Genomic DNA, 24,727 nt, shown 5'->3' with positions numbered 1-24,727 from the left:
TGGCAAGTGTGCGGCTGCACCCACAGTTGTCTTTGTTGAAGTTCAGGCTCCAACCTCAATTAACGATCTTCTTCCTTTCTATTGGTTGTTGACAGCAGGACAATTTCATTGGCTTCCAGTAATACCAATTTTTATGGAAAAAATGATACAAGAATATACAAAAGCCAAGCCCACCAAAAACAGGGCTCCGACTATTACATCCCTTTCTACACTGTTCTTCAGCTTCCCAAAACAACCCATAAACTTGCGCACACTGCTGCAAACCACAGAAGACAACCCTTTTTACAAAGGGATGTTGGAGAAGGAACCCCTCAACCGACGTCCCTATGTTGAGATAGTACAAAACCAAAAATTTGAAAGTCTCTTATAGGGTGTTTTTGAAAGTTAGAAATGTGGTATCCAAGTATTGCCACATCCATTCAATTTGCTGATAACTTACCGTTAATTAGTGTGTATATTCAGCATCATTGCCAGCCCAAATGCTTCAAGATTGGCTCTCCAAACAAAAGTCATGACGCCCAAATTTTTTCTTTGTTACGTAGCCCGGTATTGACACATTTTCACTGATCCTTTTTCTGGTATTTTGAAGTGAGGATCTAAGTTAGCTCATCTTTTATGTGTTTACTTTTCCAACTGAATATTTGAAGATCCATCTTTGGTTGAACACTTCTAATAACTCTCTGCCAACATTTGGATGCATGGAGGCAAACAACACAACCATCCCAGGAGGACTGGTCAACAGCATTGATATACTAGACTTCTGAGTGAACTCATAATTCCACCTTCGGCTAAAATATCTGTCCAACTATGTTTTGTACCCAACAAAAAGACCTTCAAAAGCTCTACCTTCTCAAAAGTAATAAACTATAAATCTCCAAAGAAATCATCCTTGTTAAGTTTAAATTAGAGAGAACTTTAATAAAATCTAAAGTTCATGCTATTACAGACCTGTTACCATCTATTGAGGCTAGCTGATTTACTAATGAAGTGGAGCGGGAATATCCTACTTCCTCTGCTGCCTTTCAAATGATTGAGGCTCCAAATGCAGGAGTTTAGAGTGGCTATGGCTTAGCTAAAATAGTAAGGTATCAAAATTGTAAAAAGAGGATGGCAATGAGGGTACCTTCTTCAAACAGTTCCAATACAGAGACAGACTACAAGGAGAAAGGTCGGTGGGGTTGTGACTGGATGAATTCTCAGCCAATTTCAACTGAGGTGAAGCGGCAATCTTTGTAGAAAGATGGGTAAAGACAGGATAAGTAATGCAAATCATTTGCATTCAATTACAGATTAGCCATGGTTAGCCTAATGAAGGTGAACCCTGCTGCAAAGATGAGAAATTGGAATAAAAAATGAGAGGTTTGAACATGTCATTTAATCACTTGTCCCTACATTGACAGGGTCTGAAATTCCCAAACATTCCTAACTGAGCAGCAGCAGTATTAGTTCTAATCCACCGAATTTGCCTCTTAACCAGACTCAAAATCTATGTACTACTAACCAAGCCATCACAGTATTCACTACCGTTTTATATTTCATGTCATTGTTAGAATGAACACAATTTTATGCAGATATAAAAATGCATAAACTAAACAAATAAAAGAGTAAATGTAGGAGGATGAAGATAATACCGATCCATTATAACTGGAGAATAATTAAATATGAGAATTAGCCCGTGATGCAAATGAAACCCAGCAGAAATGAGCACAACTTTTAAATAATGCAACACGACATGAGTGTTTGAACGTCCTGTTTTAGTTGTGATTTATTTCCTTAAACATAATTGATTGACGGGAACACATTCACCTAAAAGAAGTAAATTGCCATAATTACACCTCCACTTGAACGCTGCAATTATTCTCATGTCACCAATAAGCTACAAAAAGCAGAGACGACACTCCCAATGTCCAATCCCAAAAAAACCAACATTAAAAAACGAAAGAAAACACCAGCCTAGATTCATATCAGCACAATTCATTCAATAGCGAAAACGAAACAAACAATCATATTCACAAGAACCCACCAAAGTTCAGAAATCCCATCTCTCAACAAGGCAAAAAAATTAAGCTCAGACCCAACGAAATTCCCTCAAACCAAACAACTCAAGTCAAACGAACAGAAAGTTACAATTAACAAAAAAAAAAAAAAAAAAAAAAAAACCCAAATCAGAAAAACGCAGATAATGAAGTAATCCAAGCAGAATTACAAGATCCAAAAGAAATGAAGAGAAAAAACCATGGAATTACTCACCCGGAGGGTCCTGGAAGCTTCGGCAACAAGAACAGAAGCAGAAGGACCACCATGATGCGAATTAGCTGCAGAAGAAGAAAGACAATCAGTGACGGCTCTTCTTAGCGGTTCAGGAGGCTTTTTAAGCGATGAAGATCTCAAACGAGAGACTCCAGATACAGGTCCCAACTGTTGGAGCCGAGAACTCCCTGGGCTCCGAGAGGGACTGAAGGTAGAAGACATAAGAACACAAGAGAAATGGAAAAAGAAAAAGAAAAAGAAGAAGAAAGAAGAAGAAGAAGAAGAAGTGAGTTGAAGGTGCTGAGAGGTTATGTGTTGTTGTTTCTTCTACATTTGAAACAGAATCAGAAGGAAACTGTTTGAGGCTTCGCTGCCGGTGAGAAAGTTTCAGACAAGAGAGAGAGAAAATGGAAAGAGAAGAAGAAGAAAATTATAATATTTTCTAAAAAAGAAAAATAGTTAGAAAATTAGAATCCTTTGTAATAATAAATAAATAATAAGAAACGAAATGTGAAAGAATTTTGAGAGTTAGAAGAAAAAAAGAATCTTAAAATTCGCGAGAGTGGAATTAGCTGTCCGTATGGGCGTAATTTTATGAAGCTTATTAGCTGGCAAGCATGCCCTTTCTTAAATTACATTTTTTATACACACACATTGCCTTACCTTCCCTTTATCTATTTTCTCAATTTCCTCAAAATTACTAACCATTATATTTTACCCCAATTTTCAAATAATAATAATAATAACCACCACCAAAGGGGATTTTAAATTAAGTTGTGTTTATTTCGATAATAAGCTTTCAATTTGGTCTATTTTCATTTTCATTTTACTTCCAAATTTAACATCATTATTCATCTATATAATGTAAAATAAATTAAACAACCTACAAATTAACCATTCATTATTCTTTTCTCAACATTTATAAGTTTTGATTATAAATAAATAAATAACTCTCTTGTTTCGTGGCTCGATACAAATCAAACATCTAATTTTAAAATTTTAAAAAGTAAATGTTTTATAGGAGAATTGTTAAAATTGTCTACAACATCTGACAAAATTTTGATATTTTATCAATAGTAAACATTGATAGACATTTATATGCTTCTATCAATTAGAGTGATAGATAATAATAGAAGACTATTCATTTTTATCATTGCTATAATCTAAAATTTTGCTATAACTTTACTTTGTTATTTTTAAAAATGTCCTTTTTTATATATATATACACATAGAGGTAGGTTGGTTTAATTGAAAATGATTTGAAAAATAAGAAAGATTGACCGTGGTTAAAATATTTATATTACCCATAAGTGTTTGAAACTATAAATGAGGGAAAAACAATAAGCATGGACAAAATTTGTACCCATAAACCTCCTGAGTACAATAGTTAGAACTACGAACTAGGTAAATTTTATTGAATACTAGTTGAACTAAACTTTTATTGATTAGGGTAATTGCATTGAATAACGCTTTTAGACATAACAACTAGGCGTACAACCTTTTTAAATAATTATAAATATAGAAGTTTATATTAATGATAGAAGACTATTAGTGACAAATAATCTATAACCGATAGATTTCAATAACTAGATCTAAAATTTTGTCATATTTACCTATTTCTTTCGAGTTGTTTTGAATTGGATAGTTAGATTTACTATCGTCTCTATTATTTGGTATTTTTGTATTTTGTGACTTATTATTCATATATGTTTAAAGTAAGGTTATTGCTATAAATATGATGTAGTATATGGTTATTGCTAAAAGAAATTGAGAAAACATTTTTTTTTAGTTGTTGTTATTAAAAAAAGGTATAGCATTAAAACAAATATAAATATTGTCAATTTATAGTTATTAATGGCTCTGTCAATTTGTTATTAATCATGGTTTTATTCGATCTAATTATAGTTGTTAACTTTTCTGGTTAAAGGGTATAGAGTTTTTCCTTTTGTTGTTTCATTAATTAGTATGTTTCATTTTAATTAAGGGTGGTTTCGTACACACTCTTTAATTACTAATTAGAACTCAGTGTTTAATTATTCAATTAAGGAAACCAATAAACAATTTTAATTATTTTATTTTAATAAATTTAAATATTTATACGTTTGTATATATATGTCTTCATGATGCTTAAGAATTTGTTTGTTGGACATATTTCTTGAAATAGGAATTTTGGTAATGTTTATAAATTACAAACCAACTTGTAATATAATATAAGAATTGAACATGTGTTAGAAGGGTTGTTAAGTGATTATGAAATAGTTTGAATCAATTTCTTACGTTTAATTAACACGTTTTTGTGATTTTTTTTATAAGTTTTGAAACGGATAATATAGTCTAAAGTATATATAAATGGGAGATTTGAACTAAAAACATTTTGGTGTGATTAATAATGATAAACATTTTATAAATTGTGTTTGGCTTGGCTTATCAAAATTGTTGGAATTTATGTTATAAGGCGTGTAGTTTGTAATTTAAAATCATGTTCTATTCATTAAAGTTGTTACTGATGAATTATTATGGTAATTTAATACTAAAATTGTGAATCCAATAAACTAAAGTCTCGAGGTTATATTGAGTAAACTTGAACTTTATTTAGAGATAGAAAACATGGATCAAGTTCGAGTATATATATAACCTAAATGGTCTATAGTATATGAATAAAGTTGGACACCTTATTTTGAAAACACTATGGATGTGATCTACTTTGTAGTTAGTGAAACGATTGTGATCCTAAATCGTTTATGTGGAGACATGAAAGCGGGGGACATCCTATGTAAAAACTTTACATAAGACTATGACCATGAAATAGTCACGTTAAAACATTGTTGACTGTATAAATTTGACTATTTGGATTATTGATGACCCACATATAACTTAATATTAATCCTGAACTAACTATGAACTTATGTTCTCATGGGATCATCCTTAGATATGTCATATGTGAGGGTAACTCATTAACGAGTCCAATAAGCCTAGCTCCCATTTTAGAGGGTAAGACCAGGTGGATAGCTGAAACATCGGATGGAATACACAATTCACTCCTACTCATTTTATGGTTACTATATAGGCGGTTTCCTTAAGCACTGAATTTAGGTATTGAACAAGGGGTCCACCCTCTCATTGGTTAGAGAGGGATTTGATTAATAGGTTGGACTTCAAATCAATTGTTCATTAGAGGATTGACGAGACTTAAGAAATAAGATGTAATCTTAGGGGTAAAACGAGTAATTTTTATCCAACGGAAATTACAAACAACTTGTGAAGGATTAACTTACTAATCATGGTCATATTCTCATATCAAATGGACACAAACATATCTATAGTGAAGGGAGTGCAACTACGTACGAGACTTTAATGAAATGACATGTTAGTTAACGAATGTTTATTAGCTCGATTTAAAAGAGTTTAGTCAATTAAACTTGAATCGTTCGAGTCCATGATCTATAGATCATTAGGTTTCTCTATTATATCATATGGAATTAACTTAGAACATTATGTTGGATTAGTTCGAATAGTTCGAGTTGAGTGAGGAGAAAGAAACTGACAAGTACGTGTGATATAAAAGTTGATTATCAATTTAGAGATATAGTTTTATATTTAAATATGATTTAAATATAAAAATATGAATGCTACTTGAAAGCTCGAAAATGATGAAAATGGTAAAAGTTGTAAAAAGTCAAATGATTAACTTTTGACCGACTTTACATTCAAATGTGATTTGAATTTCAGAAAGATGAAAGGTAGATTCATGCTCAAAAGTTAGGATTAGTAAAGACAAATAAAAAGGTAAAAAGTAAAAATGTTAACTTTTGACTTCATTACAATGGCGAAGAGATCATCTTGTCCTCTTACTAAAATTAGTGAAAAAATTTAACATTTTGTTAAATAACCCCTAACTGTTAGTGGGATAAGTTGTTGCACATAGTGTTAACATCAAGCCACCAAGAGACAGTGGATTGTGAGGTGTTGGATTGGATTTTGATGAGTTACAAGTAAACTTGCATGTAAACTGTTTATAAAATTTGAAAGACTCGTGTCTCTTTATTTATTTTTCCTTCAAATTATTTTCAACCTAAGTTCAAACTTCCAAAGTTCTATCCATCTCTCTTTCAAACCGTTCACTCGTCGAATTCCACAACCCAATTCTAAATCTGGAAAATATCAAGTCAACATTAGTGGTGGTTCGAGTTCATGTGAATACTTCAAGCAAATTAGGAACTACAAAGAGAAAACTTCTCTTAACCTTAATTCAATTTAATTTAGGATTTCATAAAATTTTGAATCTAATTTTCACTATGCCTCACTAAAATTCATAAAAAAAGAAATAGAAATAGGTTAGACAAGTACATACATATTGAGTTTCCACTATATCACAAAAATATATGAAATCATTAGAAAAAAAAAAGCAAATCACAACTATCTGAGTTTAAATTTCTACACTCAAATTGTGTTATTTTAGGGAGTATGAACTCTAGCACAGATTATGAAATATCAAAGTCTAATAGTAAATATATGTCTAAAAGAACAATCACTCCTTTTTCCTATTTTTTTTCTTTTTGCCTCATTTACCATTTGGGTAAAAGTAGTGGCATGAGTCGAGAGAGAAAATGAACAGTCAAAGTTAAATAGTTTTAAAAGAAAAATAAATTGGCCAAGCAAATGAATGGAAAGAAAGAGAATCCTCAAAAATAACACCCCTCATTTTAACTCATAATTCATCAAAGCATTGTTCATAATCCATAATGAAAAATGTTTTATTCTTTCTCCCTTGAAGAATTAACTTCATAAAATAAAAATTGAAAATAATCATTCTTATTAACAACCTAGTAAAAGACTAAAAAACTCATCATCAAAACATCTTCACTTCGCTCTCAACCATGTTTCCCATTCACCATGAAGCAGCTGCAAAGATTTTTATGCAAAAGGCCAAAGGAAAAATATAGTGTTTGTTTCCTAAGAAAATGCCATTTACTTGGCCTATCTTGGCACTTGAAGCCTTGCCCTAAAATCATCCTCCATCAGAGGCAGTCCATCTCTCAGGTTGATCTTTGGTTCCCATCCAAGAACCTCCTGTGCTTTTGTAATGTCTGGTTTCCTCTGTCTTGGATCGTCTGGGGTGTTCTCGACCATGACAATCTCGACATTCGGATTGATGAGCTGCAAAAACCAAATGATATTGGGAGTTAGCTAAAGCAATGAATTGAAAGCTTCAACAATTTGAGCTTGTATATAACTTTTGATGAGTTTGTATATAACTTTTAATGAGTTATAAACACTTAAAAAGTCCATCCAAACATACACTTTATGTTTTTTTCACATTGGATTATTTTGATCAGTCTTTCTATTTTTAACTTTTTTTTGTTAGCTTTAGAGAAAGAAGGGAGAGAGAAATAAATATCATACCTCCTTGACAGTTTCAGCGAGCTCGAGCATGGTAAATTCACCTAAGAAAATAATGATAGAGTTACTAACGACAGTTGAACAGTTGCCTGCCTACCTGGAACTCACAGTTCTATGTTAAGTTATATACAAACCTGGATTCCCAATGTTAATCGGCCCGGTATTATCTCCTTCCATGAGTCTGATTAGTCCTTCAACCTTGGTGAGTTAAAAAGTAATAAACCATGAGTAGAGAGCCCTCACCATATCCAAACACAAAGACATGGAAAACCAGTGAAAAAATTAGAGCTCAGAGTTGTTGATCACATACCATGTCAGAAACATAACAGAAACTCCGGGTTTGTGTACCAGGCGCCTGCACAGTCAATGGTTCGCTACTGCATTATGAAGAGCATGTGTATGTGAGAATTCACGCAAAGCAGACTAGTAGAGATTCCAGCCCATGGAAACTTACCGGATTGCCTGAGCAAGGAAGTTGCTAACAACACGACCGTCATCAATATTCATTCTCGGTCCATATGTGTTGAAAATCCTAGCAATTCTTATCTCTTTTACAGAAAATTTTCTCTCAGTTATTAAGTTGACATCAAACTGGATGAAGTAAAAACACAATATTGGTCTAAAAAAAGGACATAAATCTCACCAATCCCATGCTGCCTGTGATAATCAAACATCAATGTTTCCGCCACACGCTTTCCTTCATCGTAGCAACTTCTAACACCTTTCATGTATATAGAACTCATGTTACAAGGGAGCGAGGGAGATCTAAATCGATCCTCAGACATCAGTTTTGAGAATATTCAACATACCGATTGGGTTGACATTTCCCCAGTAGCTTTCGTCTTGAGGATGAACGAGGGGGTCGCCATATACCTCCGAAGTCGACGTAAGCAAAATCCTAATTGTCATTATCATTGGTTAATAACATAAATATATATATACTAAACCAGTTGATTACAGATGACTAATCCCAAGCCATGAAAGTCATTGTTCTAACCTTGCTCCAACTCTCTTGGCAAGTCCCAACATATTCAATGTGCCAATGACATTTGTCTTTGTTGTCTAAACACCATGAGTTAAAAGTTAAAACATCAGGCTTGCAAATAAGAATACAACAACTTGACCTCCCAAAGAGTTCTTCAAATTCTAGTACCTTAACAGGATTGTATTTGTAGAAGATCGGCGAGGCGGGGCATGCCAAATGGTATATCTGATCCACCTCGACCAGCAACGGCTCAGTGACATCTAGCATTGTGAAAAGGAAGAATAGAGTCGTCATAAATCATGGGTAACAAGCAGAAAAGGGAAAACAAATAAAAGATGACAAAGTATGTAGACAAAGAAAACACAAGCTAGTACCATGACGTATGAGTTCAAATCTAGGATGGCCGATCCATTTTCTGAGGTTGTCCTTCGAACCAGTAAAATAATTATCCGCAACGATGACCTAAAGAGAAGAAAAACACTTTGAACATGAACTTCCAAACCATACAGTTGGCAGTAATTTTTGCTTAAAACTCCTCCCGTCGAGGTTTCTATACCTCATTCTTTTCGTTTTCCATCAATCTGTCCACTAGATGAGAGCCAATAAATCCTGCTCCTCCCGTAACCAAAATTCTCATATTAGCCTGTCATTGAAACACAAAACAGAGTAAGACTAAGATGATTGTCACACAAGGATTTTATTGATTTGGACACTGACAAAAAAGAAGGCAGAGCATATGATTCTAACACAACAATAAAAATGAAAATGTGCTTCAAAACAGAAACATAAGGTGATGTTCTAGAAACTTCCATGTCAATCAAATTTCAATTTTCTTCAAAAAAAAAAAAGCTTCATATCAATTGTTAAAGAGTGATAAGGTATGTCATTTGACAGAAGTCACAACCTCGAGCTAGTCACTCAGACTCGAGCTTGAATCCCACTTTATTATTATAATCACAAAACTCTCTTAGTAGTATCCTTCAAACTTGTTAGAGGTAACCTTTATGAAACCCCCCCAAAAAAAAACCCATTCAACTTAATCCCAAAATGTTTGGAACAAGCTAAGATCAACAAACAAAGAGACTTCAATCCAATTACTTCACAGTGGAAATTTCAATGGCAAGATCATCAAATGAAGTTTCTTAAAAAGAAGGAAAAAGCTATATTTGCAAAAATATCAATCACATTCAACAAGGGATCCATAAAAAAAGTCAACCTGATTATAGATATCTCATCATTCAAACAGCCATACAAGGCTAAGAAATAGTTACCTGAAAAAACTTAGCACTCCTTAGAGGGGAAGGGGGAGGAGGGGCTTTTGTAGAGGTATAAAAATCTCCATTTGAAGACTGCTTAGCCATTGCTGAGACCTCTCCTCAAATTTCTGAAACAAAAAATAAGATGAACAAAAGATTGAAACTCAAAATAAACCTGAATTGGATCAAAAACAAAATCCACCCAACTATTGTTCAATCTCAATTAACACGTACCAATCAAAGGAAAAATCATAAAGGGGTTTTAAGAAAAATGAAAAAATCATCTTATCTTACCCTTTAAAAGCAAATAGCCAAATTGCAAGACCCAGAAAATTGTTGATTATAATATATGATTCTGAATGAAATTGCAACACATAAAAGGCTTTATATATATATATATAAGATCAAATAAAAAGCAAAAAAAATAAAAAATGAATGAAATTGAGTTGTATCAAAAGGAAAGTGAGAAACGTGAGAATTATGAAAAGTTCCCTTCAACAACAAAGAATTTACCTGAGATAGGTAGAAATCTGGGTTTACCACTAGGAGATTAAGGTTTTGAGATAATTACGAATTAAACGAATAATAAAGAAGGGTTATGGCTATAGGATGATGCCGTATTTATACGCGATATAGAAACTTCTATACGGCATAACATGTTATATTTGTCAATGTGTCATCCGACGATTGGCTGCCTAATAAAGATCTGTGATATATATATATATATACATATATATTTTTTAAATTAATATATATTTTTTTGAATTTATTTTCAAGTAATTACTTTCTTTTTCATAGATTCCAAATTGTAGTCAGATCAAGATAAAATGTTTAGAAATAATTTTTGTGGGATTGGATTTGTTTATACGTTTGTAATTCTTTTTTAAACTTTTACATTAATGAGTAATATTTTGATTTATTTTCCTATATTTAAAACCATATCTTATATTAATACACATCTATCATAAATATACAATATTTTATATTTTATATTAATTATATTCTAAATCAAATTAATTATCTTGATTTTTTATTTTTCAATGATGAGTTATTTTTCTTATATATATATTTTCCAACAATTTTTTCATATCTATATTAAATTAAAAGGTAGACGATTGAAAAACTCTTTCTATCTCCTTATTATTGTTTTCTATATATATAGTTATATAATTATGGACATATATATTTATATTGATATAGATAAGTATGTAACATATTGATGGACGTTTATATAATCAATAAAAGAATCATTGGGAATTTTATGTAGATAAAGTAGAAGCTCAAAAGAAATATATTTTCAATGTTAATATATAAATAATTTAAGTATTTTAAAAATGAATGACCGGTTTTTTTTTTTTTTTTTTTTTTTTTTGCAAAGAATGATAGATAAACTTATTTATTTGATTTCAAAGCAAACAATAAAATTGAATCTATTTATTAGAAGCACTTTATAGTTACCAATATAAAATACTTTAGACATTTTCCCAAATAAATATTAAGTATTGTAGATATTGATTTTATATCAAATATTTTATTTTCATAATCTTGGTGGGTAACTGTATTCTTAAAATAAAAATAATGACATACACACTTATAATGGTTACATACTCATTTACATTTTAATTTTTAACTTTTCCATATCATAAAATATTCCAAAGCTAGGTTTGAAAGTTGAATATAAGTTCTAAAAAGATAGTTTTGAACTTTGTTTAGATCAACTTTTAACCTTTGTCGTAAAGTTTAAGGGTATTAATTATCAATTGGTATAAAGTTGAAGAAACTCGTGTAAGGCTAAAGTTCAAATGAAGGATTCAGACTTGGTACATGATTACACCTATGTCGTGTACAGGATACACGACTTTGAACGCACATATGACATTTTAATTGTCTTATTAGTGTAGTAGTGATGATTGTTAGGTATATGGCATGCATGAAGTTGTGTATCAAGTATGCGACTTAGGTATGAAGTCATGTATTTGATACAAAAATTTATTACACTTTATTTTGCCATAAAGTAAATAGTTTATCTACTTTGTCATTTTTTATAAGGATATTAAAACATTGAACATTCAATTTAATTTAAAATTTGTAATTTATTTAAGTTTTAACTCCGCTTAGACCACATGTTTGTTATAATAAATTTTAGTTTTGATATCATTAATCTGACTCTAGTTTAGTGGTGAGAATAATTTGTGTACTATTTTATTTTGATTAGACTTTGTTACATTTGTAATTTTTTAAAAATGTCCTCGTACATATTAAGCATTTTGATTCTGATCACTACATTTGCAACTTCCGTTCATTTATGAAATATTTTAAACATTTTTTCAATTAAATTTCTAAAATAATTGTTGAAAAAAAATAGGATTAGAGCTTAAACTATTAAAAAAAATATGATAATATTTTATTTGGAGCAAAGTCAGGTATTCGGTCGGTCACAAGTTACGTGGTCAATCACGTCGTGCATGTAGGTTTGGTCAAATGTTACGACTAAGTAATGGATTGGGTTCACAACTTTTTTTTTTTTTTACTTTATTTAACTCTTTAATATACTTTACTTATTTATTACTCCATTAAATCATATATATTTTAGTTGGTAATTTCAAAATGAAATCAAATTAGTATTTGAATCAATTGATATAAATGGACTAAATTATAACTCAAATTTTCATATGGAGGCAACACCAATTGATGTTTTCTTCTTTTTATTTTTTTTATTTTCTTTTTTAAGGTTCTAATGCTTTTCTCTTTAGCTGAAAATAGATAAATAACTCATCCAATTATTTACTTTTCTTATTTAAGCTTCCATTATTGTTTAGTTTCTTGGTGAAAAGGAAAGTGCAAATACAGTATAAGTCTTAAACCCAAAACAATATTTACAGCCAAAGTTTCACCCTCCTAAAACTGACTTGGTGGCAAAAATAAACCAATAATCACATTTGAAGAACGATATATGAAAAAAAAAATGAAGAACAATATATGAAAAAAACTTAAATTGAATGTGGCAATACAAACCGACGACAATAACAATCAAATCGGACTAGGAGAAGGAGATGACGATGACTGATGATCGGAGAAGAGAGTTTTTTGAGATATGTAGAGGCAATAAGTGGCGGATTCAGAAAATTGATTGATAATAGAGAAAAAACTACATAAGTAAGTTTAAAGTCTGGTTGAAAGGGAAACTGATAAACATGATTATTACTAAACTGTCTACAAATATTAAATATTAATTGATTTGATTTATACATATTATAAAGACAATAAAGTTGAGGGGGCCTCGAGCTCCTGAACCTATACTAAATTCGCTGATGGATCGTGTATGTGAGAACACGACTTTGCTATGGTCTTTTGGCAAAACTTTTGCTATTTTTGATCATATTTATTTAATTATTGTTATTTAAAAAAATCTTTAAATTGATATAACCGAGTTCCCATATAAATTTATATTTAGAGAGAGTGCCGTCAGTCGAATGGAAGACGAAAAACAAGGTTATAGGTTTCTAAGGAGCCCGAATCAAATCAAATCGCAATCGCAAACCGATCTTCCACTGAATCTATGAAATTCCAAAATAAACTCCATCGCCCCCGCTCTCTTCAGTCATCAACTGGCAGAGAAACCGAACGGATCGGGTTAATTGATTCTCTTCCCTCTCCGGAATCTACTCAAGTCCGAATCGCATCGACATCGAAAAAGCCCTAGACATTGCAATTTAAAAACACAAAGGTACGCAAAATACAACTACATATCGTCTTCTTCGTAATTTCCTTTTGTGCATCGTAAAACCAGATCACAGATGCTTGAAACTTGTTTATAGTTTTTCATCTGCTTCTTGTTTTTTGCTCTGTCGTTTTTCATAGAATCGTAATCAAATCGATTCTTGTATCGCTGTTGCATCAAGGGGTCGCATAGCGGAGTGGATATCGCATTAGATTCCGAATCTAAAGGTCGTGGGTTCAAATCCCACTGCGATCACACCATTTTACTTTTCTTCTTCCATTCTTACATGGATCCCCCATTTGGTTTCTCCACTCATTTCTCAATCAATATCCCTCTGGGAGAAGACACTACACTTACAATCAAAGTTCACTTTTAAACATGTTAAAACAATCTTCCGTTTTTAGAAGTTGTTCTTATTGCTGTTCATTCTTTTAAAGGTTATCGAATCTTTTAGAATTTTGAATAAAAATCAAGAGTCAATATAATGTAATCACCTAGAACGAAATTTTGGAAATTGTTTATATTTACTCAAAATTAATTTTATTATTTAATCTTACATTTTGTTAGAAAGAATTATTTTAGATGACAAAGGATTGAAAATATTTACCAAATATAACATTGATACACATTTTACAAATATATTGGTCACTTTACAAAAGTTAATAAACTTCACCCATATCTTATAAGTATATTGGTTCATTCTAGTATATTCACAAAAAAAAAATGTAATTTTCAAATAATAAATATTAATGATCAATTATTGAAAATTTGTTTGATTTTAACTTTTTACATACATTTTCAAAATTAACTCACTAGTCCATTAATGTCCCTATTTTTTTATATCTATATATATATATTTAAAAATGCTCCTTATAAAAAATACCCTCAAACTTTAATATTTATTTTTAGGTAAGTGTCACACTACTTCATATCTCAAAATTTCATCCAAAAATAAGAAGCGTCTACTAAGTGATTTTTTAGACAAATGATCAAGTAAAAAATTTATAATGTATGGAGGTAATTTGTAGAATTATATTGACATTCATTTTGTTCTTTTTTGTGCTAAGCACACTAATAAACATTGAATTTTACTACTTTATTTTGTTGTTTTTAGTATCTAGATTGAAGTTTATCTTCTGATTTATTGATTCTTTAGTTCTAGTTTCAGTGTATTACTAAAAATAATGAACTATTGAACTGATGAAATGAAGTTGGTGAATGAAATCACAGCACGTCTCAGTGTGAACTTGAAGAAAAGATTAAAAGGATCATCAAAATGTTCAAAACCATGCCAATATTGGGACTAAAATTCAATATTCACTGCAGCTTTCTCACGATGGCTGAGTGAAATATAGTTGGTATGCTACAGCCTACAGCTAAAAATTTAGTTTTCCTTCATATATATATGTTTAAAACATGGAAAAAGTCATAAAAGGGCCGCTACACATATAGATGGGATATCTTTTCAAGTGAAACATAAACAAAACATACTATAGTGGAGATGTGTGGAGAGACCATTGTCTCACCCCTCTTATGTATTTACACCTCGTGAACCAATTTGGTAGAAGCTTGTGAGTACAACTAAGAAAAAAAAAATGGATGGTAACTTGTAATGTTTTTTTTTTAAAGAAATTATCTTAAATTGTAGAGCTGAGTGTAAAACTTTTGGACCAAACACATCTACTAAAAACCTAAGGCAATCTTCCAAAACAAGTTGTGGAACCTTGCTCATAGTACTAGATCAGCAAAGGAAATCTAAAGGGAGTTGTATACTTTTAACCATCATAACAAGTAATAACTACAACAATTCAAGTCTCCAAAATAACAAAATCCTTCAACAAATAAATGAACTTTATTCTCTATCGTAAACCTGGAAAAAAAATTCCTACACAGGGGAGCTACTAATACTATGAGTCTATTGACTATGCACAAAAGAATTACCCAAATGTTAAAAATGAGGCCAGAAACGACATGTCGTTTCTGTAGAAAACAACACAATAGTACAGCCTACAAAGAAAAGAAAGAACCGACAGCGGAATAAACAGTGAAGAACAGGTATTCCAATGGCCAAACATATCAAATGGTCCAAAATCTTTTTTGTGTAAACTTTCAATTGGATCCTTAATTTTTCAAAATTTTCAATTAAATAATTTCTTTCTATCGTCCTTTTATCAACGAAGTTTAATCCCTAAATTTTACAGTATACTCCTGATTAGCTATTGAACCTTGGAAAATATCTCATAAGTACATATACTTTGAGGACTTTCAGCTTGGAAGGCTGTAGATATGTTAATTTCAATTTCGTTCCAAATACATTCCTGACTTCTGCGATCTTTTTAAAATTACCAAAGAGTTTAGGATTAATTAGACAAAATTCAAAATCACACATGATAGAAAAATGCGTTTTTAAAAAAACTAAATATACTGAATCCCAACGCTATTTCACACTAAAGACTTTTCGAAGATCGTATCAACAACAAACCGTAAAATTCATGGGGATAAACTTGTAATATAAATTTATGATTTAATTAAAAAAATTGAAAATATATAAATTAAGGACCAAATTGAAAGGGAAAAGAAAAAAAAAAGATGAAAGGACCATTAGATATAAGTAGCGAAATCAAATTATTCCGCGGTAGGATGTGTTTAGAAATGAAAACGAGAGCCGTTGATAACAAAACAAACGACCCGAAAACCCGAAAGCAAAGAGGATAACCCGAGAAACAGGAAACCGGCAAATCCCAGGGCAATGGAGATGGTAGATTGAACACAAAATGCACTCGTTACCTTACACGTGTCGGTTCCCTTCAAAGTTATGGCAAGAGCCGTCCCTGCCGAGTCTGCAGACAGAAGAAGGTACGCGAACGCCTATGGAATCAGAAACAAAAAAGCCCTAATTCCAATTAGACCACAAGGAAAACAGGAACACAAAGAAGAGAAATAAAAATAATAAACACTTAGGGTTTCAACCTGGTCATGGCCGAAATCGAACCAAACTTGCAAAATCTCAGGGAATAAAGTCACTTCTCTTGAGATTTCCCACACGGAAGCGATCATTTCAAACAATGAGTAAACTGCAACTATGGCGTTCGCCGCGAAAACATACCTGATTTTTGAAGATTTGAGGAAGTGAGAAAAGTGAGGAAGTGAGGAAGTGAGGAAGAGAGGAAGAGAGGAAGAGAGGAAGAGAAATTAGTTGTGAGTTGTGATTCTATTGGCAAAAAAAACGTACCTGAAGGCGTCGAAATCGTACCAGCGAGGGGAATCGGATCCAGAGCCACGAGAGTTAGTAATCATGAAAACAGCAGAAGCGAGGGAGAAACAGAAGGTAGATAAACGGAAGACGAGGATGAGAGAGTTGAAGCGTTTGAGTTTCTGAACGGAGACAGTGGAGTGAAAGTGATGGTGAGGAGTAGGAATACGTGCGTGAGGAGATGGTGTACCACCACCGCCGACGCCGCCGTTGCGGAGTGACTGAGGGGAGCGCATGACCGTCGCGGTGAGGGTGAAGAACTAGAGGAATAGAAGGTCATACATGAAATGGAAGAATTGATTGAGGAATGGAATGATTAGTTTGGAGTTGGGGGTTTAGTAGAAGGGAGGTGGAATGAGGGGGGAGGGCGAGAGGTCCATGAAAGAGGGAAATGTGTGTGGGAAAATTATTGAAGAAGAGAAGTGAATAAAAGAGAGAGAGAGAGAGAGAGTGAGAGAGTGAGAGAGTGAGAGAGTGACGGAGTACTGGAAAAATAAGAGAGAAATTTGCTCTTTTATTTATTTTATTTTTGTTTCTCATCTCTCTGGCCTGTCTCCCAGCTGAATTAGGTTTGATTATGATGGATGATAATTTTCTCTCTCTCTTTAAAAAATTCACTTTATATGTTCTAATAAACAACTTTTCTTTTTACCACAAAGTTCCTATTTTCGTATGAACTCCTTTTCCCTAAGTTGAAGGTTTTTAATTTTCCTACTTTTTAATCATTTTTTAAAAATTATTATTAACATTTATAAATTGTGTCCAAAATATCTTTGTAAAAATATTAGTAAATCTACTATATAATAATAATTTTTTCTTCTACTTTTGAAGGCATCTACCTTCTTTTTTAATTATTTTTTAGTGGATGAACCAGTGAAAAGTAAACAATTTTGTTCCTTTTTTCTCTAATTATTTGTTTAGTCTCTTAATTTTAAAGTTTAATATATATTTAAATTTTTTAAAATGTATAATAGTATGAAAATTTCAATTTTTAATAGACTATTGATAATATATTCCACAGATTTATTGGACATAAAGTTATATAAAATTAGATACGATTGAAAGTTTGTAAACTTAGTACACTCAAATTTTAAGATCATTAACTAAATTCTAAATTTAGCTATGACTATTTTGGAGCACATATGAATGATATGGACATCTTTAATTAGAAGTCACATGAATCATATTAAAGTTGCATGCAAGTAGTTCATAAACTAACTAATCTTTAATGTTCCGGTAAAAAATGGTGAAACTATCTTTTTAAATTAAAATAATAATTTCTAAAAATTATATCATTTCTAAAATTACTTTTTTCTAATTTGGTCTTAGAAAAAATAGTGAACTAAAAAGGTGAGTTATTTTGAAAACCTAAACCAATTGGGTACATAATTATAAACCCAAAATGTACATTTTTAAAATTCATGGACAAAAAAATGATTGCAAACTAAAGAAATGTTACTAATTTCTTCAAACTAAAAAAACATATGATCATAAAATAATTCTGATATTAGAAAAGATGCTGTTTTAATTTCACCAAAGTACTATTTTTTTCCCCCGAATGATTGCAATTTACCCAACAAACATTCTTCAACCTAATAAAGCACTTAAATTAACAGTGGTTGAAATCAGTTACACAAATATAATTACTAAATTAGTTGAGTGAAAAATATTTAGAGGTATCAGAAAGAAAGATTTGTAGATAGAAAGTTTGTGAGTGAGAAACTAAGGAATTATGTCTGAATTTAAGCTTAAGATAAAATGGTTAAATAAAGTATAAAACAACAATATAAAGGTGAAATAAATGTGTGTGAATGCAAAGTAGGGATAAATAAAGTAATATTTCAATTATCATTCTTTTCAATTCAACTCGATTTTTGCATTTTTTTAATATGTTTTTCTAACCCTATTTTCATTTTCAATAATTCTAATTACATTTTTGTTCTCCATACAATCTTTAAATTAACATGTTTTTAGAAAAAAAAAATCATTTAAATTATTTTGTTTTTATTTTACATTCCTCAAACAGTGATTCTTAAAATTATTTCATTGCAATTAGATCAGTAAGGATTTTGAAATTTGAAATTTGAAATATTGTTTTATCTAAAAATCACACTGAAAGCAAAATAAATCTGAAAATGACATGAGGAATTAAATCATAATTCATAAGTAACAGTTTAAATGTTGATGTCATTATCAACTGAAGTATCAATTATTTATTTATTATTTAGTACAAAAATGTCATTTTCTTTTAAATAGTTGCAATTGAAACTATTTAAATTAAGGGGAAGAAAAAACATTACAAAGAGTATAAACTATAATATTATATATAGGCAAAAATATTATTTTCATCTTGTAATTTGGAACGATTTCAATTTTGATCTCAATGGAAAAATTAATTATATATTCTTTCAACAAAATTATTAATTACTATTTATTTAATTTTGAAACAAATTAAAATATAAAATTTATTGAATGGTTACAAACTAAATAGAAGATTACTAAAATGGAATAAACACTTACTAATATAATGACATAAAAAAACCATAATTTAATCTTATATGTTTATTCCCTTAAAAAGGGTAAGAAAAAAAAATCCTTATAGCATATAGGTTATAGCCATATAGCCATATAGCCAACATATTTAAAGACAAAAATATAATAATTATATTTTAAAATTTGATGGAGAAGACAAAAATAGAATTTGGACTTTGGCTGAAAATTTCCGATTAAAATAAAAATAGGGGAGACATAGATAAAGTAGAAATGGGATTTGTTTAGTTTACTTTTAAATATAAACATACCCCATAAGATTATAAGCTTATGGTCAATCTTAAAATAGTTAAACTAATATAGATATAAAATTTAACCAATATTGAACTATACATATGTAAAAAATGTAAATTGAACTTGAAAATAAAACTTAGTGAAGTGTACAAATATATATTATAAAAGAAATGTTCAAATATACATAAGCATATGATATATAGACTATAATAATGTATTTAGTCCTAGAACGTGCAATATTAAAAATTAATAATTTTTTTGCCTTTAGTTTTTGTTTTAATGAATAAAATGAATATAAGAAAATAAATTTAAAAAATAAAAGATTAGATAAAGATGAAAAAACTGGGGGCCACTTTGGAATAGTCGTGATTGGTAACACTAAGCCGGACCGTTATAAATAGTGGGTCCAAACCGATCTTTTTTTGAAAAAACATTAAATAATAAAAGAAAAAGGAAACGTGCGTTTTAAAAGTGGAAAAAAAATAAAAAAAATTTGGGGCATTCCGAGAATTGAACTCGGGACCTCTCGCACCCTAAGCGAGAATCATACCACTAGACCAAATGCCCACTTTTGAAATTGAAATTATTTGTTGTTTATTGATTCTTTCTTTTGGAACAAAGAAGAAAATCCTAATTGAAAAATAGATATATTGTAAACACAAAATTAAAAATGAGTATAAATTTATTATATTTAAATAATAAGTTCTTATTTATTTGAATTTTAAGTAGTTAGAGGAATTTCATTGGAGTTTCAAGTTTGTTTGCTTTTATTTATTTATCACACTTATGTATTTATATTATGAAAATAAAAAAATGAGTCATCTAGTGTCGAATTTAATTTTTATATATATATTTTGAAATAACTTGATTTTAATAACAAATATATATTATTAATTTCAATTCGAGAATGAGGTTCATTTTGTTCAATGATTTCATTTGTAACCTACATCGTGATAGTTTTGTCCGAGGTTTTCACTTGGTCATTCATGGGAATAGTTTTGATAGTGTTAAAAGTAATTAGCCCTAAAAGTTCATAGATCATTGTTTGAAGATCCTCCGAGCAACCGGTTCGAATATTAATAACTTCTAAAGCATTTGACTCAAAAATAACAGTAAAGCATCTCTGCTTAAAACAGATGGAGTACATTGAGGATATTCCCAAACCGCTGTGGTCTCAAGCGCCTTCACAGGTCATTTGGCATTGAGCTGTTGCGAACCAAAGCAGATAAGGATCCATCAGAGTCACAAACCATCCAACTGATACCTCTGCTACCAACATTCTCAAGCCATGCTGCATTGGTGTTCATCTTCCATGAATTAGCAATTTTGTTCCTAAACGTCCAAACAACTTTATCAATCTTCCCCGCATTAAGGTTGACATATCCAGCTTCAATAGGCAAGCGTATCCCATCAAGTCCTGCACATATTAAGCAGATTAAATGAGTTTGGAATCAAATTTGACCAAGCTTCTTTTACATTTTAACATTCCCAAAATAAATGAGTAGATTTCTCCTTCTTCCTGCAAATAGGACAAAGCAAATTCAAACCAATCCCCATGTGCGCAGAAGGCTTATCAGCTATCCTAAATAGGGAAGAATCTTGTTTTAAGTTTATTGGCTTTCGAATCACGTGTTATCTTTAAAAGCTTGTAAAATAATTATTCAATAATGTAATAATTATACTAATACAAAACCATATCCTAAGAAATTCAACATCCCTATTAGGCTTCTTCCTATCTTTGTGACTGTTAGTTCATGAAACAAAATCTGGCAAGCCAACAGAAAAGCAAAGTTTTTTCCCCCAGGGGAGAATGTCATTGTGTTCCAGAGTTGGAGTGCACAAAGACCTTTTTCTGTGACAACACCCAACATACAACTTTTATACACAAATGGGAATTTCCAAGGTGCCTTTTTTTGGCTCACTTTTGAACAGGAATTCTTTGCATTTATTATGAACAAAAAGTTTTGTTTTTATCCTAAAGAAACAACAAAAAAAGTGGCAGTTGATAAGAGAGGTTTTTGGATTGTAATGCCTTGAAAGCACTAGCACAATAGGTATCAAAAGCAACCCACCAGACAGTATTTCGAAAGAAAAGAGAAAAAATAAAAAAGACCAAAAGGAGAGCATATTGTAGTGCCAAATAAACAATCAATTGAAAGCAGACATACAAACTTTAAAAGAACTGCAACACCATCATCATATATTGTCTCATTCTGGGTTAAGTTTTCCTCCATAGATCAATTGACCTAAAGTAACAGTCATTTCAAAACCCACAGAAGAAAATGAGCTCCTACTTACCTTTTGAGGTAACATTATCTCTTGTTGGATAAAAAACGTAGAGTAGGATTGAATAACATAGGCTGAAAACAAATTCAGAAGAACATAAATTTCTGAAATAAGAAGTAAAACAATACCTCGTAATTTCTAGATCAAGACACGTTACTTACTTTCACTCCGATTATACAACAATCCCCGTCTTCGATTAAACCCTCTTGTGGATTTCTAGAAACCAAGCAAATTAACTTTTGGTTTTCCAAATAAAGAAGTTAACATCTGTATTAGTGAAAAGAACAAGCTAATTATTTTAATCAAACGAGCATGCAACGTTTTAAAGTTAATTAGTGTTTATTCTAAATCAAGCTAATTATTGAATAACTCTGCTTTCGCCGATTCGATAAAACATCGACGAAGGCAGATCCATCTCCGATCCGGTGCCAAGCGACCTCCCAGCTGGTTGGCACCCAGTCCAAGCACCCCACGGTGCTCTCCTTCGCTCCATTTTTTTAAAATAAATATTTCCTTTGAATACGAAAAACTAGCCTGAAAATGAAATTCCAACTCTTGGCTACTGACGATTCCGACCACTAAAGGTCGGAAGAAGGTCCAAAGAGAAGGAGCAATAATAGGTGTAGTTTCAATTTCATCCGGAAATTCAGAATGAGTTAAACTCAGCACTAGGTTCCAGCCGTTGTCGCCGTCGTTGCACAGTTTCTTTGACCTTAGATCTTTCGCTCAATGTCTCATCGACGCCCAGATGAGAACGAAAAGAAGGGAAACGAGTCTCGTGTATTACCAAAGCCGGTTCGGTTCAATCTGAACGGGTCCAATTAAGGTTCATCGATCAGACCTATTTTGGTCATTCAGTCTCAACTCAGTCCGGTTCATTTCAGTTAGCTTAGTTTAGTTGGTTATGTTATATTTTCTGATTCTATATCTACCACACCACATCACTTCATAAGCTTTTGTTTCTAGTGTCTATTTATTTATTATGTAATTCATTGTATTCCAAACCAAGTTAATTATTTAATAATATATCCAAAACTAATACAACCATTCAATAATATACCTAAAATTAATACAACTATTCTCTACCATAGTCCAATAAAGAATTACTAACCTATATAAACTATATATTATAAGGAGAGTCAACTCAAATTTAGTTAACTAGATTGATAGGGAAAAAAAAACATTATAATACTATTTATCTACCATAGTATATACTATTTTCATCTAGCATTACGTAACCAATTTATATTTTGTTTGTTGTTTAGGAAAATTAAGTTGTATAAGCACTCATTCCACCTCTGAATTTTATCATTTTTTAATGATATTTTAAAAAACAAAAGTCAAACTAAAAAATTGTTTTTAAAATTTTGTTGTATTTGAAAATGGGCTGAATGCAGATTCTTAATTTTTAAAATGGGCTTAAATGGTTGTTTTCGAAAAATTACACATAGGAGGAGGTTTTATATGGACTTTTAGAAGAGAAAGCCCATTTTAGCACGGTGAGTGTAGTCCAAGTTGAAGGCCCAATTGGCTCGTCAAATTTAACAAACAAAAAAGAAATATGATAGTTGTTGGTTTGTACTCTTTTTCATTTTCTTTTATTTTTTTTAACCAAGGTTTGTACTGAATTCTCACTTTGGAGAAACACCAAATTTATAATTTATGAAATTACTTAAAATTTCAAATGTTACATTTTACCATTAAATTTTGAGTTTAATTTATATTTTGACCTCTATATATAAATTAGTACTAATATTCACTTTAGTTATGGTGTTAATTTCTAAGTACAAAATATAATAAATTGGATTTTAAAGATCAAATAAAAAGTAAAGTGATACATAATGATCATAGAAATCACATATAGGATGAAATGATTTTTTTTTCCTTGGAAAAAACATAACTAATATTGGGTTTGTTTCAAAATAACTAAAGGGTTTGTTTTTCCAGCAATAATAATAATAATAAAAAATAAAAATTATTTATACTTTATGACGAAAAAACAATTGAAGATAAAATTTAATAATCATAAAGTGTAAATAATTTCTCTATTTTGTCAACTAATTTAAAAACGAGTTTAATTTAATTACTACTTAAAACCATCGTATTTTTTTTTATTGAGATATGAAATGTCATTGCTTACTCCAAAATTAATTTTAAACATTATATACTTTTAAACAAAAATATCAATATTAATAAATAACTTGTCAAGAAAAATGACATTCAACCGTCTCATCAAACAACAAACCAATATAAATACATTTTCTTACAATTTCTCTTTCGTACATCCAATAGTATAAAACTGTCATCCACATTGATATAACATTTTATCCCATTCACCTATATCATTTGTAATATTTTGTTCATACAAATTTTGTTTGATCCTCGTTTTTTTTAAAGTAAGTTTAAGAAAAATATGAAACTAAGGCATATAGTACCAAAGAACAATACACAAACTGATAAAGTCAATGCTATTTCATAATAGATTTAAACTTAAAATGATGAAAGTGACATTTATTTTGTTTTGATATATAATAATTGTAATGTATTTATAAATGGGTGTGTAGTAATATTGAATATATATTTAAAATGATATAGTTTTGGGTATGGTTGAATAGTGTATAAACTGTAGAATGGTGATGAGTATTGAGTATCAAATAGGTCATTGGTAGAGACAGAATATGGACCAAAAATGGGGTGCAAAAGCTGCCCAAAGTGTAACCTCTTACCCTTTCCAGCTACCTATTATTTCTTCTTTATCTGAATTCCCCTTTTTTCTAATCATAAAATCAATT

General features: G+C 30.7%; 3 protein-coding genes, 1 long non-coding RNA gene and 2 other non-coding genes across 9 annotated transcripts in view; 2 read left to right on the top strand and 4 right to left on the bottom strand.

Moving 5' to 3' along the window:
- Positions 1-2,716, bottom strand: part of LOC101205603 — a 29,006-nt gene extending 26,290 nt beyond the window's left edge. For 2 of the 3 annotated variants that reach the window (XM_031885412.1, XM_011656649.2), the window contains exon 1: positions 2,251-2,716. In XM_031885412.1, coding sequence (XP_031741272.1) covers positions 2,251-2,472 — 222 coding nt within the window. In that variant the 5' untranslated portion in view covers positions 2,473-2,716. Of the gene's footprint in view, positions 1-1,123; positions 1,325-2,250 lie in introns of all 3 variants that reach the window. The other variant, XM_031885413.1, reaches the window with a different exon arrangement.
- A 4,210-nt stretch (positions 2,717-6,926) lies between these two features.
- On the bottom strand, positions 6,927-10,549 carry LOC101219906 (UDP-glucuronic acid decarboxylase 6). Of its 2 annotated transcripts, XM_031885123.1 has the most exons (14): positions 10,405-10,472; positions 10,186-10,246; positions 9,907-10,019; positions 9,192-9,278; positions 9,010-9,097; positions 8,804-8,895; positions 8,648-8,712; positions 8,460-8,548; positions 8,294-8,371; positions 8,105-8,198; positions 7,961-8,027; positions 7,785-7,848; positions 7,654-7,694; positions 6,927-7,407 (listed from the first exon to the last, which is right to left on the bottom strand). In XM_031885123.1, the coding sequence occupies exons 3-14, from the start codon at positions 9,994-9,996 to the stop codon at positions 7,228-7,230; spliced, it is 1,035 nt and encodes a 344-aa protein (XP_031740983.1). In that variant the 5' UTR covers positions 9,997-10,019; positions 10,186-10,246; positions 10,405-10,472; the 3' UTR covers positions 6,927-7,227. The 2 variants fall into 2 exon arrangements, with proteins under 2 accessions (XP_031740983.1, XP_011654949.1); XM_011656647.2 differs by lacking the exon at positions 10,186-10,246 and having other exon boundaries at positions 10,405-10,549.
- Positions 10,550-13,335: 2,786 nt separating this feature from the next.
- On the top strand, positions 13,336-14,709 carry LOC116403972. The gene is made up of 2 exons (XR_004216887.1): positions 13,336-13,618; positions 13,753-14,709. It is a non-coding gene; the product is annotated as an uncharacterized LOC116403972 (long non-coding RNA).
- TRNAR-CCG lies at positions 13,795-13,867 on the top strand. Its single transcript has one exon. It is a non-coding gene; the product is annotated as a tRNA-Arg (tRNA).
- Positions 14,710-15,445: 736 nt separating the features above from the next.
- Positions 15,446-17,456, bottom strand: LOC101220142 (CASP-like protein 4C1). Its single transcript, XM_004147642.3, has 3 exons — positions 16,845-17,456; positions 16,583-16,718; positions 15,446-16,480 (listed from the first exon to the last, which is right to left on the bottom strand). Exons 1-3 carry the CDS (start codon positions 17,099-17,101, stop codon positions 16,259-16,261), a joined length of 615 nt encoding a protein of 204 aa, XP_004147690.1. The 5' UTR covers positions 17,102-17,456; the 3' UTR covers positions 15,446-16,258.
- A 2,688-nt stretch (positions 17,457-20,144) lies between these two features.
- Positions 20,145-20,216, bottom strand: TRNAP-AGG. Its single transcript has one exon. It is a non-coding gene; the product is annotated as a tRNA-Pro (tRNA).
- Positions 20,217-24,727: the final 4,511 nt, after the last annotated feature.

This window comes from Cucumis sativus, chromosome 5, assembly GCF_000004075.3.
Source record: "Cucumis sativus cultivar 9930 chromosome 5, Cucumber_9930_V3, whole genome shotgun sequence".
Lineage (NCBI taxonomy): Eukaryota > Viridiplantae > Streptophyta > Magnoliopsida > Cucurbitales > Cucurbitaceae > Cucumis > Cucumis sativus.
The sequence above is the reverse complement of the archived record's forward strand: the minus strand, read 5'-3'. Positions and strand labels throughout refer to the sequence as shown.